The 15,381-nt window shown below is 51.4% G+C and overlaps 1 protein-coding gene across 1 annotated transcript in view; it reads left to right on the top strand.

Moving 5' to 3' along the window:
* Window positions 1-14,642, top strand: part of MAPKAPK2 (MAPK activated protein kinase 2) — a 96,392-nt gene extending 81,750 nt beyond the window's left edge. The window contains exons 3-10 of the mRNA XM_075910458.2: window positions 1,160-1,224; window positions 1,929-2,008; window positions 4,464-4,590; window positions 5,718-5,793; window positions 7,531-7,655; window positions 9,694-9,779; window positions 10,131-10,211; window positions 12,522-14,642. Coding sequence (XP_075766573.1) covers window positions 1,160-1,224; window positions 1,929-2,008; window positions 4,464-4,590; window positions 5,718-5,793; window positions 7,531-7,655; window positions 9,694-9,779; window positions 10,131-10,211; window positions 12,522-12,665 — 784 coding nt within the window. The 3' untranslated portion in view covers window positions 12,666-14,642. The remainder of the gene's footprint in view (window positions 1-1,159; window positions 1,225-1,928; window positions 2,009-4,463; window positions 4,591-5,717; window positions 5,794-7,530; window positions 7,656-9,693; window positions 9,780-10,130; window positions 10,212-12,521) is intronic.
* The last annotated feature ends 739 nt before the right edge of the window (window positions 14,643-15,381 follow it).

The raw sequence follows: 15,381 nt of genomic DNA, 5'->3' as shown, positions 1-15,381 counted from the left end.
ATTTGAACCCCAAGACTATCCGTCCTTGGCCTCCGTCTGTCTGTGTGAAGAATGCAGAAGTGAGCTCTGTCACCAGATGTTTGAACTGCGTCGTGCACGCGGCTTAATTCGGATGAGTGGCTTCAAAACCCAAAACTCTCCTGGGAAAGACCAACCCTGCCCCCAGTCTGAGAGGTTAGGTCTGCGAAATCAATGGAGCAGCTTGGGGCAGGGCCCCTTTGAGCACTGGGGTGCTGCTGTGCTTTGTCTCGTTGGCCCTGGTGCTCGGTAAGTCAGCTGAACACCCGGCATGTCAGGTGACTGCCCGGCATAGGAGCTCAGCTCGCCCGCTCAGTGGAAGTGTCAGCCGAGTGCCGCCTTTGTGTGGTTACTTGCTGAAAAGTAGGCCAGCGAGACTGGGAACTCTTTGTAGCACAATCTGCTCTTGTTATCGTCGAGGTGCCTCGGTACGGTTGTTCTCTTGTGGCCAGGAAAGCCACAGCCGCTGTCATCATGCTTGGCTGCTTTCTGGAGAGGGGACAGAGGCCTGGAAGTGCAGGCATGCAAAAGGGGCAAAGTTGAGGTGGGGAGGAAGGGGGTTGGTAGTAAGGATGTAAGCGACTAATTGACTAATCGACTATTCGATAAGCAAAAGCTTATCGGACAGTCGACACGAGTCCACTAGTAGCTTCCCCTCCTCTTGCTGCCTCTATCAGAATGAGGAAGCCAAGGGGGTGTGGAAGAGGAGGGGATGTTGGGGGGAGCTGGCTTAAAAGCGGTTCCCCCCCGTCTAACTCTGTGGGAGGAGGCAGGGGCGCAGCAGCAGCGTTCCAACTTTGAAATGTACAAGAGTCCCTGCTGCGGCCCTTGTACATTTCAAAGCGGAAGCGCCCGCACAGAGCCCAGGGTCAGCGGGGGACTCCCCTCTGGCCCCAAGCTCCTTGCGGCGTTTCAATCTTTGTCAGGGCTGGGAAGAAGTTGGGAAGCTAATCTCCCTGAACTTGGAAACAGAAATATTGCGAGATCTCCAAGCAGTGTGTATTGGAGCTTCTCCCTTGGTGACCTCTGGCAGCGCTTGGCTTGGAATAGTCAGTTCAGCTCTTGAAGGCCCATCGGAGAGGCCCAGTGAGATGGGGAAGTCACGGCCAAATCTTGAACTCTTTGTGTTTCTGTCTTCCAGCTTGGACGGTGGGGAGCTCTTCAGTCGAATTCAAGACAGGGGAGACCAGGCCTTCACGGAACGGGGTATGGCATGGACCGGTGGCTTTTTTAACCCCGTGGCTGTTTTATGTTGGTGGTGGTTGAGGGAAAACACCTTCTCTTAGAGCTGGTTGGAACGTTGGCCCCCACTTCATGGCACGGCAAATGAGGGGTGGTCTGTAAAATGGTTTCATCTTCTTACAGAGATGGACTAAAATATTGTGGGCAATTTTAAGAGACCCTGATTCCCCCCCCCCCCCCCCACCAGGAAAAATGTTGGAAAGAAAAAAAAAATCAATCTCCATTGAATTTTTTCCTTGGGAAGGAGGCAATATTGTTTCCCAGACAGCTCTCACCCCGCCTGAATCTCCAATTTGTGCACTCTCCAGCCACGTGGTGAGAACCGAGCTGCTGACTGTCTAGTTCTCGGTCTCCTCTATGTCCCAAAGTGGCAGGCAGTGGCCTCCGTTTGCTGTAATGAGACTCCGACTACTAAACAAGAAAGGGTCAAAGAGAGTGACGGGCGCACCCTCAAATCCCCCTGATTGGGAGTGGTTGTTTGTGGGTCTTCTCACTTCAAGGGTGCTCCATGGGAAGAGCCCTGCTCGGAAAAGGAGGCTCTACGCATGAGAGGTTCTTTGCCTTCTGCCTCTCAGAGGGTTTCTATGTGACACGTTGGGAGGCCGGGGGGCGCTTTCCTTTGAGTTGCTGAGCTGTAAATGCTTTTATGTTTTTTTTAACTCCTCTAGAGGCTTCAGAGATCATGAAGAGCATCGGAGAAGCCATCCAGTACTTGCATTCGATTAACATAGCCCACCGGGACGTTAAGGTATGGCTTGCCTGCCTGCCTAGCAGATGCTAGAGCATGTTTTCAGGGCCTTTTGCCCCTTTCGTGGAGGCAAAGACCTAGCAAGACCCCCAGCATTCTGGCCCACGTAACATTGTACAATCCAGATGAGTGCTGCAGCTGCTCCCTAGCTTGCATTTAAGAGGCTCACTGGGGTTAACAGGCCTCAGGTAACTTGCATTTATTTTAAAGGCAGCAGAATTGCGAGGTGGGGTGGAAGAGCAGAGTAGCTCATAGCTCCTGTCGGATCCTTCCGCACACTCGTATGGGAACGTGGCACTTCCGATCAGGAGCTGGACTCTTTCAGGGTGCGGGTGTTTGGACCACCGGCCTGTAGTTTGGGCACCATCTCTCTGGGCATGTCTGTGAGAACGACCTCCATTAAAGCAGAGGCCAGCTGGGAAATGCCCACTCCTTCTCTCTTTGGGGATCAATTTCAGGATACCTGCAGAGGTCAGTGAGAACCCATGATCATAGCCCACTAGAACCAGAAGGGACCTCGAGAGATCATCATGTCCAGTCCCCTGCCCTCACGGCAGGACCAAGCTCCGTCTAGAGCACCCCTGACAGATGTCTCTCTAATCTGCTCTTAAATATCTCCAGTGATGGAGATTCCACAACCTCCCTAGGCAATTTATTCTGGTGTTTAACCACCCTGACAGTTAGGAAGTTTTTCCTAATGTCCAACCTTGCTGCAACTTAAGCCCATTGCTGCTTGGCCTATCCTCAAAGGCCATGGAGAACAGTTTTTCTCCTTTTTCCTGGTAAACAACCTTTTAGATACTTGAAAACTCTTATGTCCCCTCTCAATCTTCTCTTTTCCAGACTAAACAAACCCAGTTCTTTCAGTCTTCCTTCATAGCTCATGTTTTTCTAGACCTTTTTGTCCCTCTTCTCTGGACTGTCTCCAATTTATCTACATCTTTCCTGAAACGTAGCACCCAGAAATGGACACAATACTCCAGTTAAGGCCTAATCATAGAGACCATGAGGCGGTATCTGGTTTGGCGTAGGAGGAAGGGGGTAACTTGTTGGAGTCCCCTGTTCTCTGGTGTGTGGACCTAGCTCTTACAATTTGCCCTGCCCTGCCCTGCCCTGCCCTGCAGGAAGATGTGTATTGAAACAATGAGTTCTTGCAAAAATGGCATTTCCCCTCTGCAAGGGAAGAGGGATTTTTAAGTTCTGTGGTGTTTGGAATTCTCTTGTAAGCAGGCCAGACTTCCTTGCTCCAATGGTCTTGTAATTTCATGTAGTATCTGTCATCCCGAAGAGCTTTGTGTCCTGGGGTGTGGCGGGCAGGTAATGTTCAGAAAGAAACCCCCTCTTCTGCCCCACCCCATCCACCTCGGAAGCACAGGCGCCCCTCAGCAGCGGTTTCCCAATCACACAACACGGTTGTGTGAATCCACAGGGGGAATTTTGTGGAGGCAGAAGAGAGTCACTTAGATTGCATTTGCCACAGGAAACTGCGGCTGAACACCTCTAGTGGGTGACGGATTTACAAGCTGCAAAGGTGCATGCTGTTCCCCAAAAGATGCAATTTCCTGGTTGAGGAGATTATGGTGTGGGAGGGGTGGAGGGAGAGCTGCCAAGGAAAGCATGAAGACTGAAGATCTGAAATTGTGTTGGGGAAAATCAGCGCATGTTGCCTGAATAGCACCAAGCCCCTGGGGCCAGGGATGGGCACAGGAAGAGCTTGTGAGACTTGCCCTTCCCTAATGATTATACAACGCTGCACCACCAGTGTCCACGCTCCTCCTGCTAGCTCTTCTGTATCACTTGGCATAGGAGAATAGGGAATATCCCAGGTCTTGCTTGCTGGCTTGTAATAAATCTCAGAAGCTGAATGTGCTGGTTACCGGACTAGCCTGAAAATCCCACTAACCTTGCCTTTCTCACCTTGTGCTCCTGGCCTACCTTGGATCTGGAAGGCTCGGAGGGGGGGGGGGGAAGCGATGGGGGATGAGGGATGTTTCTGGGATCTCTGGCAGTGCTCCCTGTAAGTTACGTGCTTGTGTAGCTGCTTAGGAGAAATTCAAATGCCAGCCAGCTGCATCATGGAGCACCCCCGCTAGGGGGTGGTTTCTGCTGGTGGTGCACATTCACATATGCCTTGGTGCGCACACAAATTTATTCTGCACTTGGATGGAAAAGATTAGAACATCGATGTCTGGTGCATTTCAGCTGTTACAAATCAGGTTGCCTGGGGGAAAGAGAAAACTCGGGGTGCCAAAAGTTGAGCTGCAATGGGTTATATGGGGTCCTCTTGGGTTCACTTAGAACCACTTGGCTCCCATTGGTCATGGTCCAATCTTCCTTGACTCTCACATGGCAGCGCTGTCCTAATGCTGCCCCCCCCCCCCCCGCTGTGCAAGAGGTAGGAGCCCCAAGGACTTAGCCGCACTTAGTTTGCTTTTTATTCATTGTGTTTCCACAGCCTGAAAACCTCTTGTACACTTCCAAAAGGCCCAATGCGGTGCTGAAACTCACCGACTTTGGCTTTGCTAAAGAAACCACCACACACAACTCTCTGGCCACGCCGTGCTACACGCCATACTATGTGGGTAAGTCTTTGGGGAAGCTGCGATGCCTCGTCCCCTTCCGGGGAATGGGAGCACAGGCATCCAGAATCTCCCGTGCTTGCCACAGAAAAGGCCAGAATTCATAGACTGCAAGGCCAGAAGGGACCACTGTGATTCTTTCCTCTGGCCTCCTGGATGGAACACCACCCAGAGAATGTTAGTCATTTCTGCACCGGACCTATAATTACAGTGTGAACTACAACTGTGGCAGGGTGTAGGGATGGGCCTGAGAAGCAGAACATGGACCCCAACATTTCCCGTGCTTTGGGATGTTTGGATCTCAGGTTTCAGGGCGGGCTTCCATCCTTGCTGTTGTGTTAAAATCCAGACTCCTCTGCCCGGCAGCCCAGGGGGCTGCTCTGGGGATGTGTTCCCCTGCGGTGCCTACTCAGGAGCTGCTGGTAACAGTTGACAGCCGGGTGCATTGTAGGGAGGTTAGCGGTTAACTGATCGACTGTTTAACTGATGAAGTTGATGCTTCTCCGTTAATGGTATTGGTTAAACTCAGCAGGCTCAGGCAGTTTCACTGTGGCAAGGCAGCAAAGACGCCTCCCCAGGAACCAGGTGGGCAGGGGCTGGCAGCCCCGCTGCCCAGGAGCCTGCAGCACGGGTAACTGTTGAGATTTTCAGCGGTTACCCGGTCACCGTATGAAACAATTTTTAACATCCCTAGCGTATTGCAAATGCTGTTCCAAGTGCTGTGCCAGGTGTGGGAAGCAGGGCAGGTTGCCCCGGCTTCTCCTCTTCCTGCAGTGCGCCAAGCACAGCTCAGGCCATCGGCTGAATAATTCACAGTGTTGGCACACAATACTTTTCCTGGCACTTGCCACGCACAGCTCTGGCCTGATGGGTAGCACCCTGGCGAGTTTAGCCCTGGCTCTCCCCCGCACAGCATGGCTAAGGGACCTGTATAATTCAGTCCTCTCCAGGAGGGGGGGCCTCTCGGGAGCTCCCCACCAACTGTGCTAAGCTGAGTCTACTGCCAGGAGCCTCAGGATTGGGATAAAAGGGTCATCAAACTTGGCCTGCCTCATTGCTCCTCCCTCCTGTGTAGCCTCCTGACACATCTCTGCCTGCCTGGTGAATGTCTCTGTTCCTTTCTTTCCCAGCCCCAGAGGTGCTGGGCCCGGAGAAATACGACAAGTCCTGTGACATGTGGTCCCTGGGCGTCATCATGTACATTCTGTGAGTAAAGCCATGTCCCAGCCCTACCCTGCTGAGCGTTGCTCGTGCCTAACCCAAGGGAACTGCAGCTTCCACCCTCCCAGGATCTGTCCACACACTGCCTGGCTGGGCGGACTCTGGGTGATGCAGGCAACGGCCCTTTCCCTGTGCTTGGCCAAGCGGCATGCTGGGAAGGCTGCCCTAGGTGCATTTGTGAGCATCTGACTTCCTCCCCCTCGGCTGCAGAAAGACGCCAGCCTGGGCTGGCTCCCCGTGAGCCCCGCATGGCTGCTAAGTGTGTGCCGACATACCCGTGTCTACCCAGACCGAATGGCATTGAAGATGGGGGCAAACCTATTGCGTCACATAGGGCCTGTCTTCATGGGAATACAAGAGCGATGGCAGGGCTGCGGCTGCCCGGGGACAGCCGGCTCAGGCTGCGGGGCTGTCAATTGCTGTTTGGGCTCAAGCGTGGGCGGGGTTCCTATGCTGAGGTCCCAGAGCTTAGATTCCAGCCTGAACCTGAACGTCTCCTCAGCAGCTTTGCAGTCCCATAGCCCGAACCTGAGTCATGAGCTGTGCCAAGCTGCTGTGTAGACGGACTTTCAGGGGCAGATTTTGACAGGTGTTGGGGCACCAAGAGAGAGCATCTAATTCCCAGGGCACCTAGTGGAAGTTAGGCGCTTCTGACAAGCCTGCGACCATGGAAGACCTTTACAAATCTAGTCTCTGTAGTCCAAACCAGTGCAGGATTCTTCCCCGGTGCAGCAGTGGTCTCTCTAAGCTGTGCGGCAGCCCTGCTTCATGGGTGATTGATCAGTGCCGCCCTGAGCCTCTGACTGGGTGGGGCTGATGACTCACCTGTGAAGCTGGGCTGCCCCGCAGCTTAGTGGGACCACTGCAGTGCAGTGTCTGTCTAGTGCTTGGTGTGGCCTGTTTGCAAAGCAAGGGCGTTCTTGCTCTTCCCTTAGAGAGCTATTCCAGAGACTAATCTCTACTGGGAGTTTCTCCTGTTATAGGCCTAAAGTGTCCCCTTTCTTAAACAATCTCAGTTAAGAAAGAGACTCCCTTACGTGCCTCTCCCTTCCTGGCGTCCACTCCTGCTCTGACTTTCCTCCTGCCCCTCCTGTTCCGTGCCTCCACCATGCTATGGGGACTGATGTCACCTGTGGGATCCTTTGCAGCCCTGCATATCATTCCCATAGAGATGGGGATAACCCACTTTTATTCTCCAAAGATGCTGTTAGGCAAGCCATCAGCACTGACCCCACTTTGATACGAGCAAGGAAACGTGGTCTAGTAAATCTGTTTCAGCAAAAACACGTGGGCATAAGCCTTCTTGGGCTGGAGTCCACTTAGGCCATGTCTCCTATTGCCACGTCGGCGATTGATCATCCGGTGTTTGATTTAACAGGTCTAGTTAAGACCCGCTTAATCAAATGCTGAAGGCAGCTCCCGTTGGCATCAGTACTCTTGCAGTTGTGAGGAGTAAGGGAAACCGATGGGGAATGTTTGCTTACATTGGCTTCCCTCTATGAAGACGGCGCCACTCTTGGCTTAAGGTAAGCTGACTCCAGCTATGTATTTTACCTAGCTGGAGTTGCTTAGCTTAACCCAACCGTCTGGGTCTAGTGTAGACCTGGCCTTTGTCAGGTGCCACAGGACTCTGTGTTTTTTTTGGTTGAGTAAGTTTCTAACGCCCTCTAAAGGATTTGCCCTCTGCTGGTCACTTAATTACTTTCTCTCTCTTTGACTCAGGCTGTGTGGGTATCCCCCTTTCTATTCCAACCACGGTCTGGCCATTTCTCCAGGCATGAAAAAACGGATCCGGATGGGCCAGTATGAATTTCCCAACCCTGAATGGTCGGAAGTCTCTGAAGAAGGTAAAAGCAGAGGCAGGGTATCTGTGCTGTGAGCATATGCGTCCTTGCGACCATAACATACTGCTTTTTTTTTTTTTTTTTTTAACAAAATCAGTCTCCTGTACTCAAGGCACCCATGATGCCAATAGTCCTGGGGCGTGTCAGGTTTGTGGCTGTCATGCCCAGTGGCAAGCCAGTGTGTGTCTGCAATCTCCTGTGGTAGCACAAGGCCTTGCTTAATGTGGGGATTTGCCCTATGGCAGCCAGCAGGGTAGCTGCAGACCAGCGGTTTTCAAACTTTTTTTCTCATGATCTAGTTGAAGAAAATCGTTGGTGCCTGTGACCCAACAGAATTTGACTAGAGCGTGGGCTCTGGGGTGGGCTGAGGGAGCAGATCTTTGTGCTGTTGGAGGTGGGGGGGGGGGATCCGGCTTTGGCGGGAGGTCAGGGCTGGGGCAGGAGGAGTTTACCCTAAGTGGCTCCCGGTCAGGGATGCAGCAGGGGGGCTAAGGCAGCTTCCTGCCTCTCCTGGCACCGCAGACCATGCTGCACCCCAGAAGCAGCCAGCAGCAGGTTCCCAGCCAATGGGGGTGCGGAGCTAGTGCTCAGGGAAGGGGCAATGCACAGAGCCCTGGACGCTCTCTCCCCGCACCCAACGTGCCGCAGGACGTTTCTGGGGCGCAGTGCAGTCTGCGGTGCTAGGACAGGCAGGGAGCTGCCTTAGCCCCCCACTGGTCACCCTGCGGCAATGAGACCCAGCGCCCGACATTCCGTGACCCAGTACTAGATCGTGACCCCTAGTTTGAAAACCCCACTATGAACCCCTAGTGTAGACAGGTGAAGTGGTAACTTACACGGGCTCCGTATTTCCCATTTGAATAGAGGCTTTGCTTATTGGCGTGATGGGCTGGCACTTGCCACAGTTCAGGGCTGCTGCCCCCGTGTTCCCCTTCCATGGCTTCCAACTCCCCAGGCCATCACCTCTCTTGTGGGGAGACCCGGCATCTCACTCCTTCCTGACTAGGGTATTTCCAAGTGGTGTGGTTCCCTGCCCTTGTGGTGTTCCCAGCCGAGACAGGCTGCCCTCGTGCGCCTGCCTGCTTTCTCTCTGGCATGACTGCCCACCCTCAGAGATACCGCACAGCTCTTTTTATGCATGCCTGCTTTATTCCTGAGGTGACGATGTTACAGGGAAAAACAAACATCCCGTCAAGCTTACCGTTAAGCATAGCAGAGTTCGCCTCAGCTGAAACGTGGGTGCTGGTAGGGCTGGTCCTTCAATAACCCAAACACATGGCTTTGAGTTCACCACAGCTTCAGCTCAGAGCAAGCACATGGTTTGACAGGGCCTCCGTGGGCCTCATCGTTCCTCCTCTTCACTAAGGATTAGGGCCCTCTGTGAGGCTTTGTTTGTGTGCCAGGTCAGGAGGAAGGCCCTGAGCCTGGTTAAAACAAGCCTTTTGATCCAAACAGAGGGGGGGTGTGTGTGTGTGTGTGTGTGTGTGGTCGGTCGGTCGGTCGGTCCCTGGAGAATCCAATTTGAATTAATACACATGAACCTCTTCATGAGGTAACGTCAAAGGGCTGATAACCAGAGGAGTTACTCTAGCATCCCCTCCTCCTAGGGAAGATGCATACAGTTCTACGCTAACAAACACACAATTCCGTGTTTTTAAGAACAATGGACTCCGAAGGCATTAATCCTAAATTAATAAGTTTTTATCTTAATTCCCTAAGATTGTGTCCAGGACCAGGGGCGGATATAGGGCAGGGCGAACGGGGCAGCCGCCCCGGGCCCCGCGCTTAAAAAAGCCCCGCGCATGCGCCGTGGCAAAGTTACGCTGCCTGGGGCCCCGCAAAACAGTCATCTGCCCCTGTCCAGGACATTACAAGATACTGTCAATCTGTCACAGCCCCAATGGCTAGGCAAGTCCCTAGCACAGACAAGGCCAAAGAGATAGCACAGCTTCTGGTAGTTGTTTGGGCATGGTATACCACCAGGGAGAATATTCATCCTCAGTGCTGCTTTTTCTTAACACCTCCCCACCCCTTTCTCCAGTTAAGCAGTTGATCCGGAACCTGCTGAAGACAGACCCGACCCAGCGCATGACGATAACGGAGTTCATGAACCATCCTTGGATCATGGTAAGTGTGCAAGTTTCCAGAGGCAAGACATGGCTAGAAATCTGACGGCTGCTCGATCTGAGAAATAGAAGGGAGCAGTAAGCGGTGTTCCCTGTAAGCGAGGCGCTTGTGCAGCTGCTCAGGGGAGGTTCAAATGCTGCCAATCTGATTAGAAGGGCCCCCACAGCTAGGTTTTTTTGTTTCAATGGATGGTGCACATTCACACATGCCTCAGTGCACATAAAATTATTCCCGCACATAGACGGAAAAAATGTGCATATAGATGGAAAAGATTAGAGGGAACATTGGCAGGGAGAGCAGTGAATTTTATTGGAGGCTCATCCTTTGTCTCTCTTGCTCTCCCCTCGAAAGCAATCGATGCAGGTGCCCCAGACTCCGCTGCACACTAGTCGAGTCTTGAAAGAAGAGAAAGACTTGTGGGAAGACGTCAAGGTAAAAACTCTGACTTGCTTCTGCCCCTGACTCCGATCGGTTGCAGGAGACACAGTTGGTACAGCCTGCTCTCCAAGTGCATCGCCTCAACGGGCATAAACAGCATGCTTTGCAAAGCGGGGGCTGGGGAGGTTGCTTTGGGTACTGCAGTCAGCTCGCTGGCCCCACTCCTGCCAGTTGTGCAGGCAGAACCACCTGCAGTAGCATACAAGATCAAGGCCTTGAGTTGCTGTGTGAAATTTAATGCTAATGAAGAGAGCTGTTCTGCACAGAAATTATATTGAAATTACATGGCAGAGAGGTGACTTGTGGGAGGTAAGAGCTACTATTCACAACCCGTTTCTAGGCAAGTCTTGTAAATAGAAAATTAGTGTAATCAGAGGACTAGACTAATTTTACAGCCACATGCTAAGAAAGTATATGTGATTAGTGGCTCTGCAGAGCATATTCTCCACTTCCCACCAGCAGCCTTGTTGAGGTGCTCGAGGCATGACTACATTGTTACTGAAACATATTTTTTCAGCTGGGTTTTGAGCTGGGGGGACGATTGTCTTTGTGGCCTTTTCAATTCTCTGCACAATGTCTGAGGCTGCTAGTAAAAGTGTTTCTGTGATGTGAGCATGAAGAATTGGGTGGAAAATGCTGGCTAATTGCACATGCTGTTGGCTACTAAGACAGCTGTTGTATAGTAACAAGCATTAGCTTGGAAAATGACACAACAGGAGAGGGTTTTTGCTTGCTAGCAACCAAGCCTCAGGCCAAGTTGGAGTGCTTCGTGGTGTGTTGTTTCGGAGGGGTGGCTGTGTTAGTCTGTGGCAGCAAAAACAATGAGTCTTGCAGCACTTTAAAGACGAATACGTTTACTTGGGCATCAGCTTTTGTGGGCTGGAACCCACTTGGTCAGATGCATGGAGTGAAAACTTCCATTTGCAGACATGTACATGCAAAGATGGGTGTGTTACATTGTTATGCGGAGGGCCACTGCTAACAAGGTCAATTCCATTAGGGTGGATGTGGCGTGCTCCCAACAGTTGATGAGAAGGTGTGAATACCAAAAGAGGGAGAAATACTTTTTGTAGTGAGCTAGCTACTCCCAGTCTCTATTGAGACCCCAGCTGATAGTGTCAAGTTGGCATGTGGGCTCTAAACTCTGCAGTTTCACGCTGCCATCTGGTTTTGAAGTTTTCTGGTGGAAACATGGCAACTTTCAATGTGTTACAGTGTGTCCAGGGAGACTGAAGTGCTCTCCTACTGGTTTTTGAGTTGCAGATTCAGACTAACACGGCTACCCCTCTGATACTGGTTTTTAAGTGTTACCATTCTTGATTTGTGTCCATTTATTCTTTGGGGTGGAGACTGCCGTGTAGCTTGACCAAACTAGACAGAGGGGTATTGCTGGTGTAACCCACACACCCAGTGTGGTTCACTGTCCCATTTAGTGGCATGTAGACCACAGCAACAGCGAAGATCAAGAGACCTCTACAGCATGGGTTGGGAGCTAGCTGGCTTTTAGCTCAGAGGGTAGAGGCTCCTACACCAAACTACAGAGGTCCCAGGTTCAGATCTGCCTGGTGGTGGTTACATTGGCACATGATGGCATGTATGGTATGATTAGGTATGCAGGTGGATCAGCCCCTGCTGATGTGGTTAGGTCTACGTGAGTAGATATGCAGATAGAGTTAGCCACGGGGCTTGGTCCAAGGAACAAGACCTAGATCAGTGGTTCCCATGGCTCCTGCTGGGGCATTTATATGCGCCCGCCTAGGACCACCCCCGGGTGCACTGCGCATGTGCGATCTCTGCCCCTGGGCGGTCCGGCAGCCCTGCGTGGCGCCTGCCACCCAAAAAGGTTGGGGACCATTGACAAGAGCTGGACCTTAGAAGCTACAACAATTTGAACAGGAAACAAACCACAGATTTGTAACGGTGATGGTAATGAACTGTTAGAGCAGCTTCCCAACAAATGAGGTGGAGTCTTGATCACTAGACTTATGCTCAGGCTTGGATATTGGTTGTGAAATGAGGGGGGAAGGGTGTGTGTGTTCAACCACACAGAAGTAAACTTGTTGGTAGAACTATTGGCTGAATGACTCTGGCTTGTGTTACGCAGGAGGTTAAATGATCATAATGGTGTTGTCCGGCATTGTCCGGCCATAGGATCTAAGCATGCCCTAGTCAGGGATACATGTGTGGATGGGTATGGACAATAGACATGGGTGCATGTGTGTGGGCCCAAGCACATGGTTTTTACCACCAGTGTTGAATGGCCCCATCACTAACCAGGCCTTATGTTTTCCTTGGTGTTTCTAGGAGGAGATGACGAGTGCCTTGGCTACCATGAGAGTAGATTATGAGCAAATCAAGATAAAGAAAATTGAAGACTCCTCCAACCCTTTGCTCATGAAGAGACGAAAGAAAGCGAACCCCTCAGAGCCGACAGCACTCCCCCACTGAGGGCTCGTGCCAAGCCCTTCCTGGCCGCCAAGAAAGCAAAAGTACATTTTATATAAAATATATATCTATATATATATCTATAGATATATAGATATATATTTAAAGAAAAGGACAAAGACGGACTTCCTCTCACGTATGGGATTCCAACATGTATACCAGACGTGTTGTTTTTTAGCTCCTCTCCCGTGTACCTGGCCTTTTTGGAGCAGGTTGGGGAGATGCCCCCCTGCGAGATGCACACATTTTTGGTTTTGGTTTGAGAGTTGAACAGCTCCGATAATTTGGATTTTTTTTCCTTTGGTTCAATATTCCCCCCCGCCACTTCTTCCTTACAAAGACATGGAAATTCCTGTGGCAACCTTTTTAGGGTATATAATATATACATATTTTTTTTTTAAACTATTGCAAGCCCAGACAGTGTGCTCCCAGTGCAAAGCGCTGGCTAGGGATGAAGGCTTCTGGCTTTTGGGCCTAGTGCTGATGGGTTGGGCTCTTCAGGTGAGCGTCTGGTAAATGCAGGCTGATGCAAAGGGGCTTGGGTTTGGGAATATGCTCTGTAGCTTCTAATCCCTTCAGCCCTCCTATTTTTAATAATTTCCCTTCACGGGCTGGTGGCTTAAGGGGTCTTGCGAGAACCTGTAGATGTGGAGCGCCTTGGCAGGCCTGGAAAACCGCTCTTGAAAGGCACTGTGGCACAAGTCCCCACCAAACAGGAGGCCTTGGCTCTATTGGTGCAGGCACTGGGTTACTCCCTTTGGGGGTGTCCGTGTTGCGTGCGTGTGTATGTCTGGGGGGTGTAGTTTGTGGGTACCATGCACACGCTGGGGTGTCCTTTCTGAATGACGATGTGGGGTGTGTAACGTGCCTGGAATACAGTTCTAATCTCGGGTGTTGGGGAGTGGGGGAGAGGGGAGGCGGGTTGGGGGGGACGGGGACGTTGCCGCTAACAAATCCACTACAGCCGCCCCAGCCGTCATGGGATTAGACCAGAAGCACCTAAAGCAGATGCCCTCTTGTCCCGTTACCATTACTGTCCCCTGCGGTTAGTGTCGACACTGGTGCTGCTGAGAAGTGGCAGGTTGCGAAGAGACCCCTCTTCAAAACGTGCAGTGGAGGTTAAAACAGACATGGCCGAGCCCTTCTGCAAGCTCCCCTCTCCTCAGGGGGCCTCAGCTACTCTCTTCCTGCCCCACTCGGATGTGGGAAAGACACTTTCCCCGCATCGGGGAAGCAGGAGTCAAATGGGGCAATCCAGTTCTCTTCTTCTGAGCCATCTGGATGGTGACTGCTGTGGATTTTCAGCTCCTGCAGTGCTGTAGCATGTCTGTAAGCTCCCTGGCTGTTTGTTACTTGTGGCAAGAAGCCACTATGGGAAGAAACCAATCAAGGTCTCTCTCCAACCCCCAGAAAACCAGTTGACTCAAGCACGGATGGGAGAAATTGGGGGTGTACCTAAAAGATCAGCCGGATTTTAGTCTTGTTCAAAGCTTCAGCTGGGATATGAGCACTGATCCCCTCTCCCCCTCCCTTTGCCTTCCTTCCCCACTCCCCAAAACTCCTGGCTCGTGGGGACCGCTCCTCTTAATCCCATCTTTCTGGATGCCCACGTGCTACCAAAGGGGGAGGCAGCTCCGGACTTCATCTGTGGTCCCCTTCCTGCTTCTCCGCTCCCAGTGGTTGGTGTTTGCAACTAGCCTCTACTCCTGGGAGCTGAATAGCTACCCTCAAGTCTTTAGTCTGATTTTTCCTTCCCTCTTTGTCACATTGTTTCACTGCATTGTAATGTGTTCAAACACCAAAACAAAACCATTTTTTTATGGAAATGTTTAGATTTTAGGTGACATTTTAAGCACTGTATGGAATTTGAATTTGTTTTAAAGACAAGTTTTTAATTTTTATTTTTTTGTGTCTGTTGGCTTATACTAATCCTTCTGGTCTGCTTTTCCCTCTTTCAGATTAAAGACACTTAATACATCATGCAGCCTTCCTCCTCCTTGTGTGTGTGTGTGGTAGAGTGGCAAAGTGGCATGTTACTCCAGGCCAGCTGCTGGGGATTCTCACGATGTCATCCTCAGGGCTTCATGGTTTTTCCAGAGGGGCTGAGTACAGTGCGGGGTGGAATTCACCCAGGGTCTGAGCCAAAGTCCAGGCAAAAACTCAGGGTACGCCTGCACTGCAGTGCTAAAGTTGAATTAAGCGATGCAACTTCAGCAATGTCAATTGCACAGCTGAAGACGAAATAGCGTCAGTCGGCTTTTGGCGCTGTCTACACCGCAGAAGTCGAAGGAAGAACGATTTTCCTTCGACTTCCCATGAAATGAGGGTTATAGGAGTCGGAGTAAGAAGTCCTCCAGCTCGACAATATTTCGAAATAATGGCTTGTAGTGTAAGCGCTCACTATGTTATTTCGGAACGCTGCTGTGTAGACATGCCCTCACTGACGCTGGCTTCAGCTTTCCAGGCACAGGGTCTGGGCACTATCACAGGCTTATTTTGGTGCCTTAAGTGGGATTGGCGTTTGCATAGACTTGCTCTGGCCTTTTGCACCGGGATGGGTTTTACTCCACTTATTTCAGCTGGAGCTGTACTGGTGCTTGGTTTGCCTTTGCTCTGTGCACCTGGGACTCCCAGACCCCATGTGGCGCTCAGAGCGGGTTTCAGGCCAGTGTTTTCCATTAACCCTGGCTAGACACCTAGGGGTTCAAAAGAATTTCTT

Source organism: Pelodiscus sinensis, chromosome 27 (genome assembly GCF_052426305.1).
Source record: "Pelodiscus sinensis isolate ZL-2025 chromosome 27, ASM5242630v1, whole genome shotgun sequence".
NCBI lineage: Eukaryota > Metazoa > Chordata > Testudines > Trionychidae > Pelodiscus > Pelodiscus sinensis.
The sequence above is the reverse complement of the archived record's forward strand: the minus strand, read 5'-3'. Positions and strand labels throughout refer to the sequence as shown.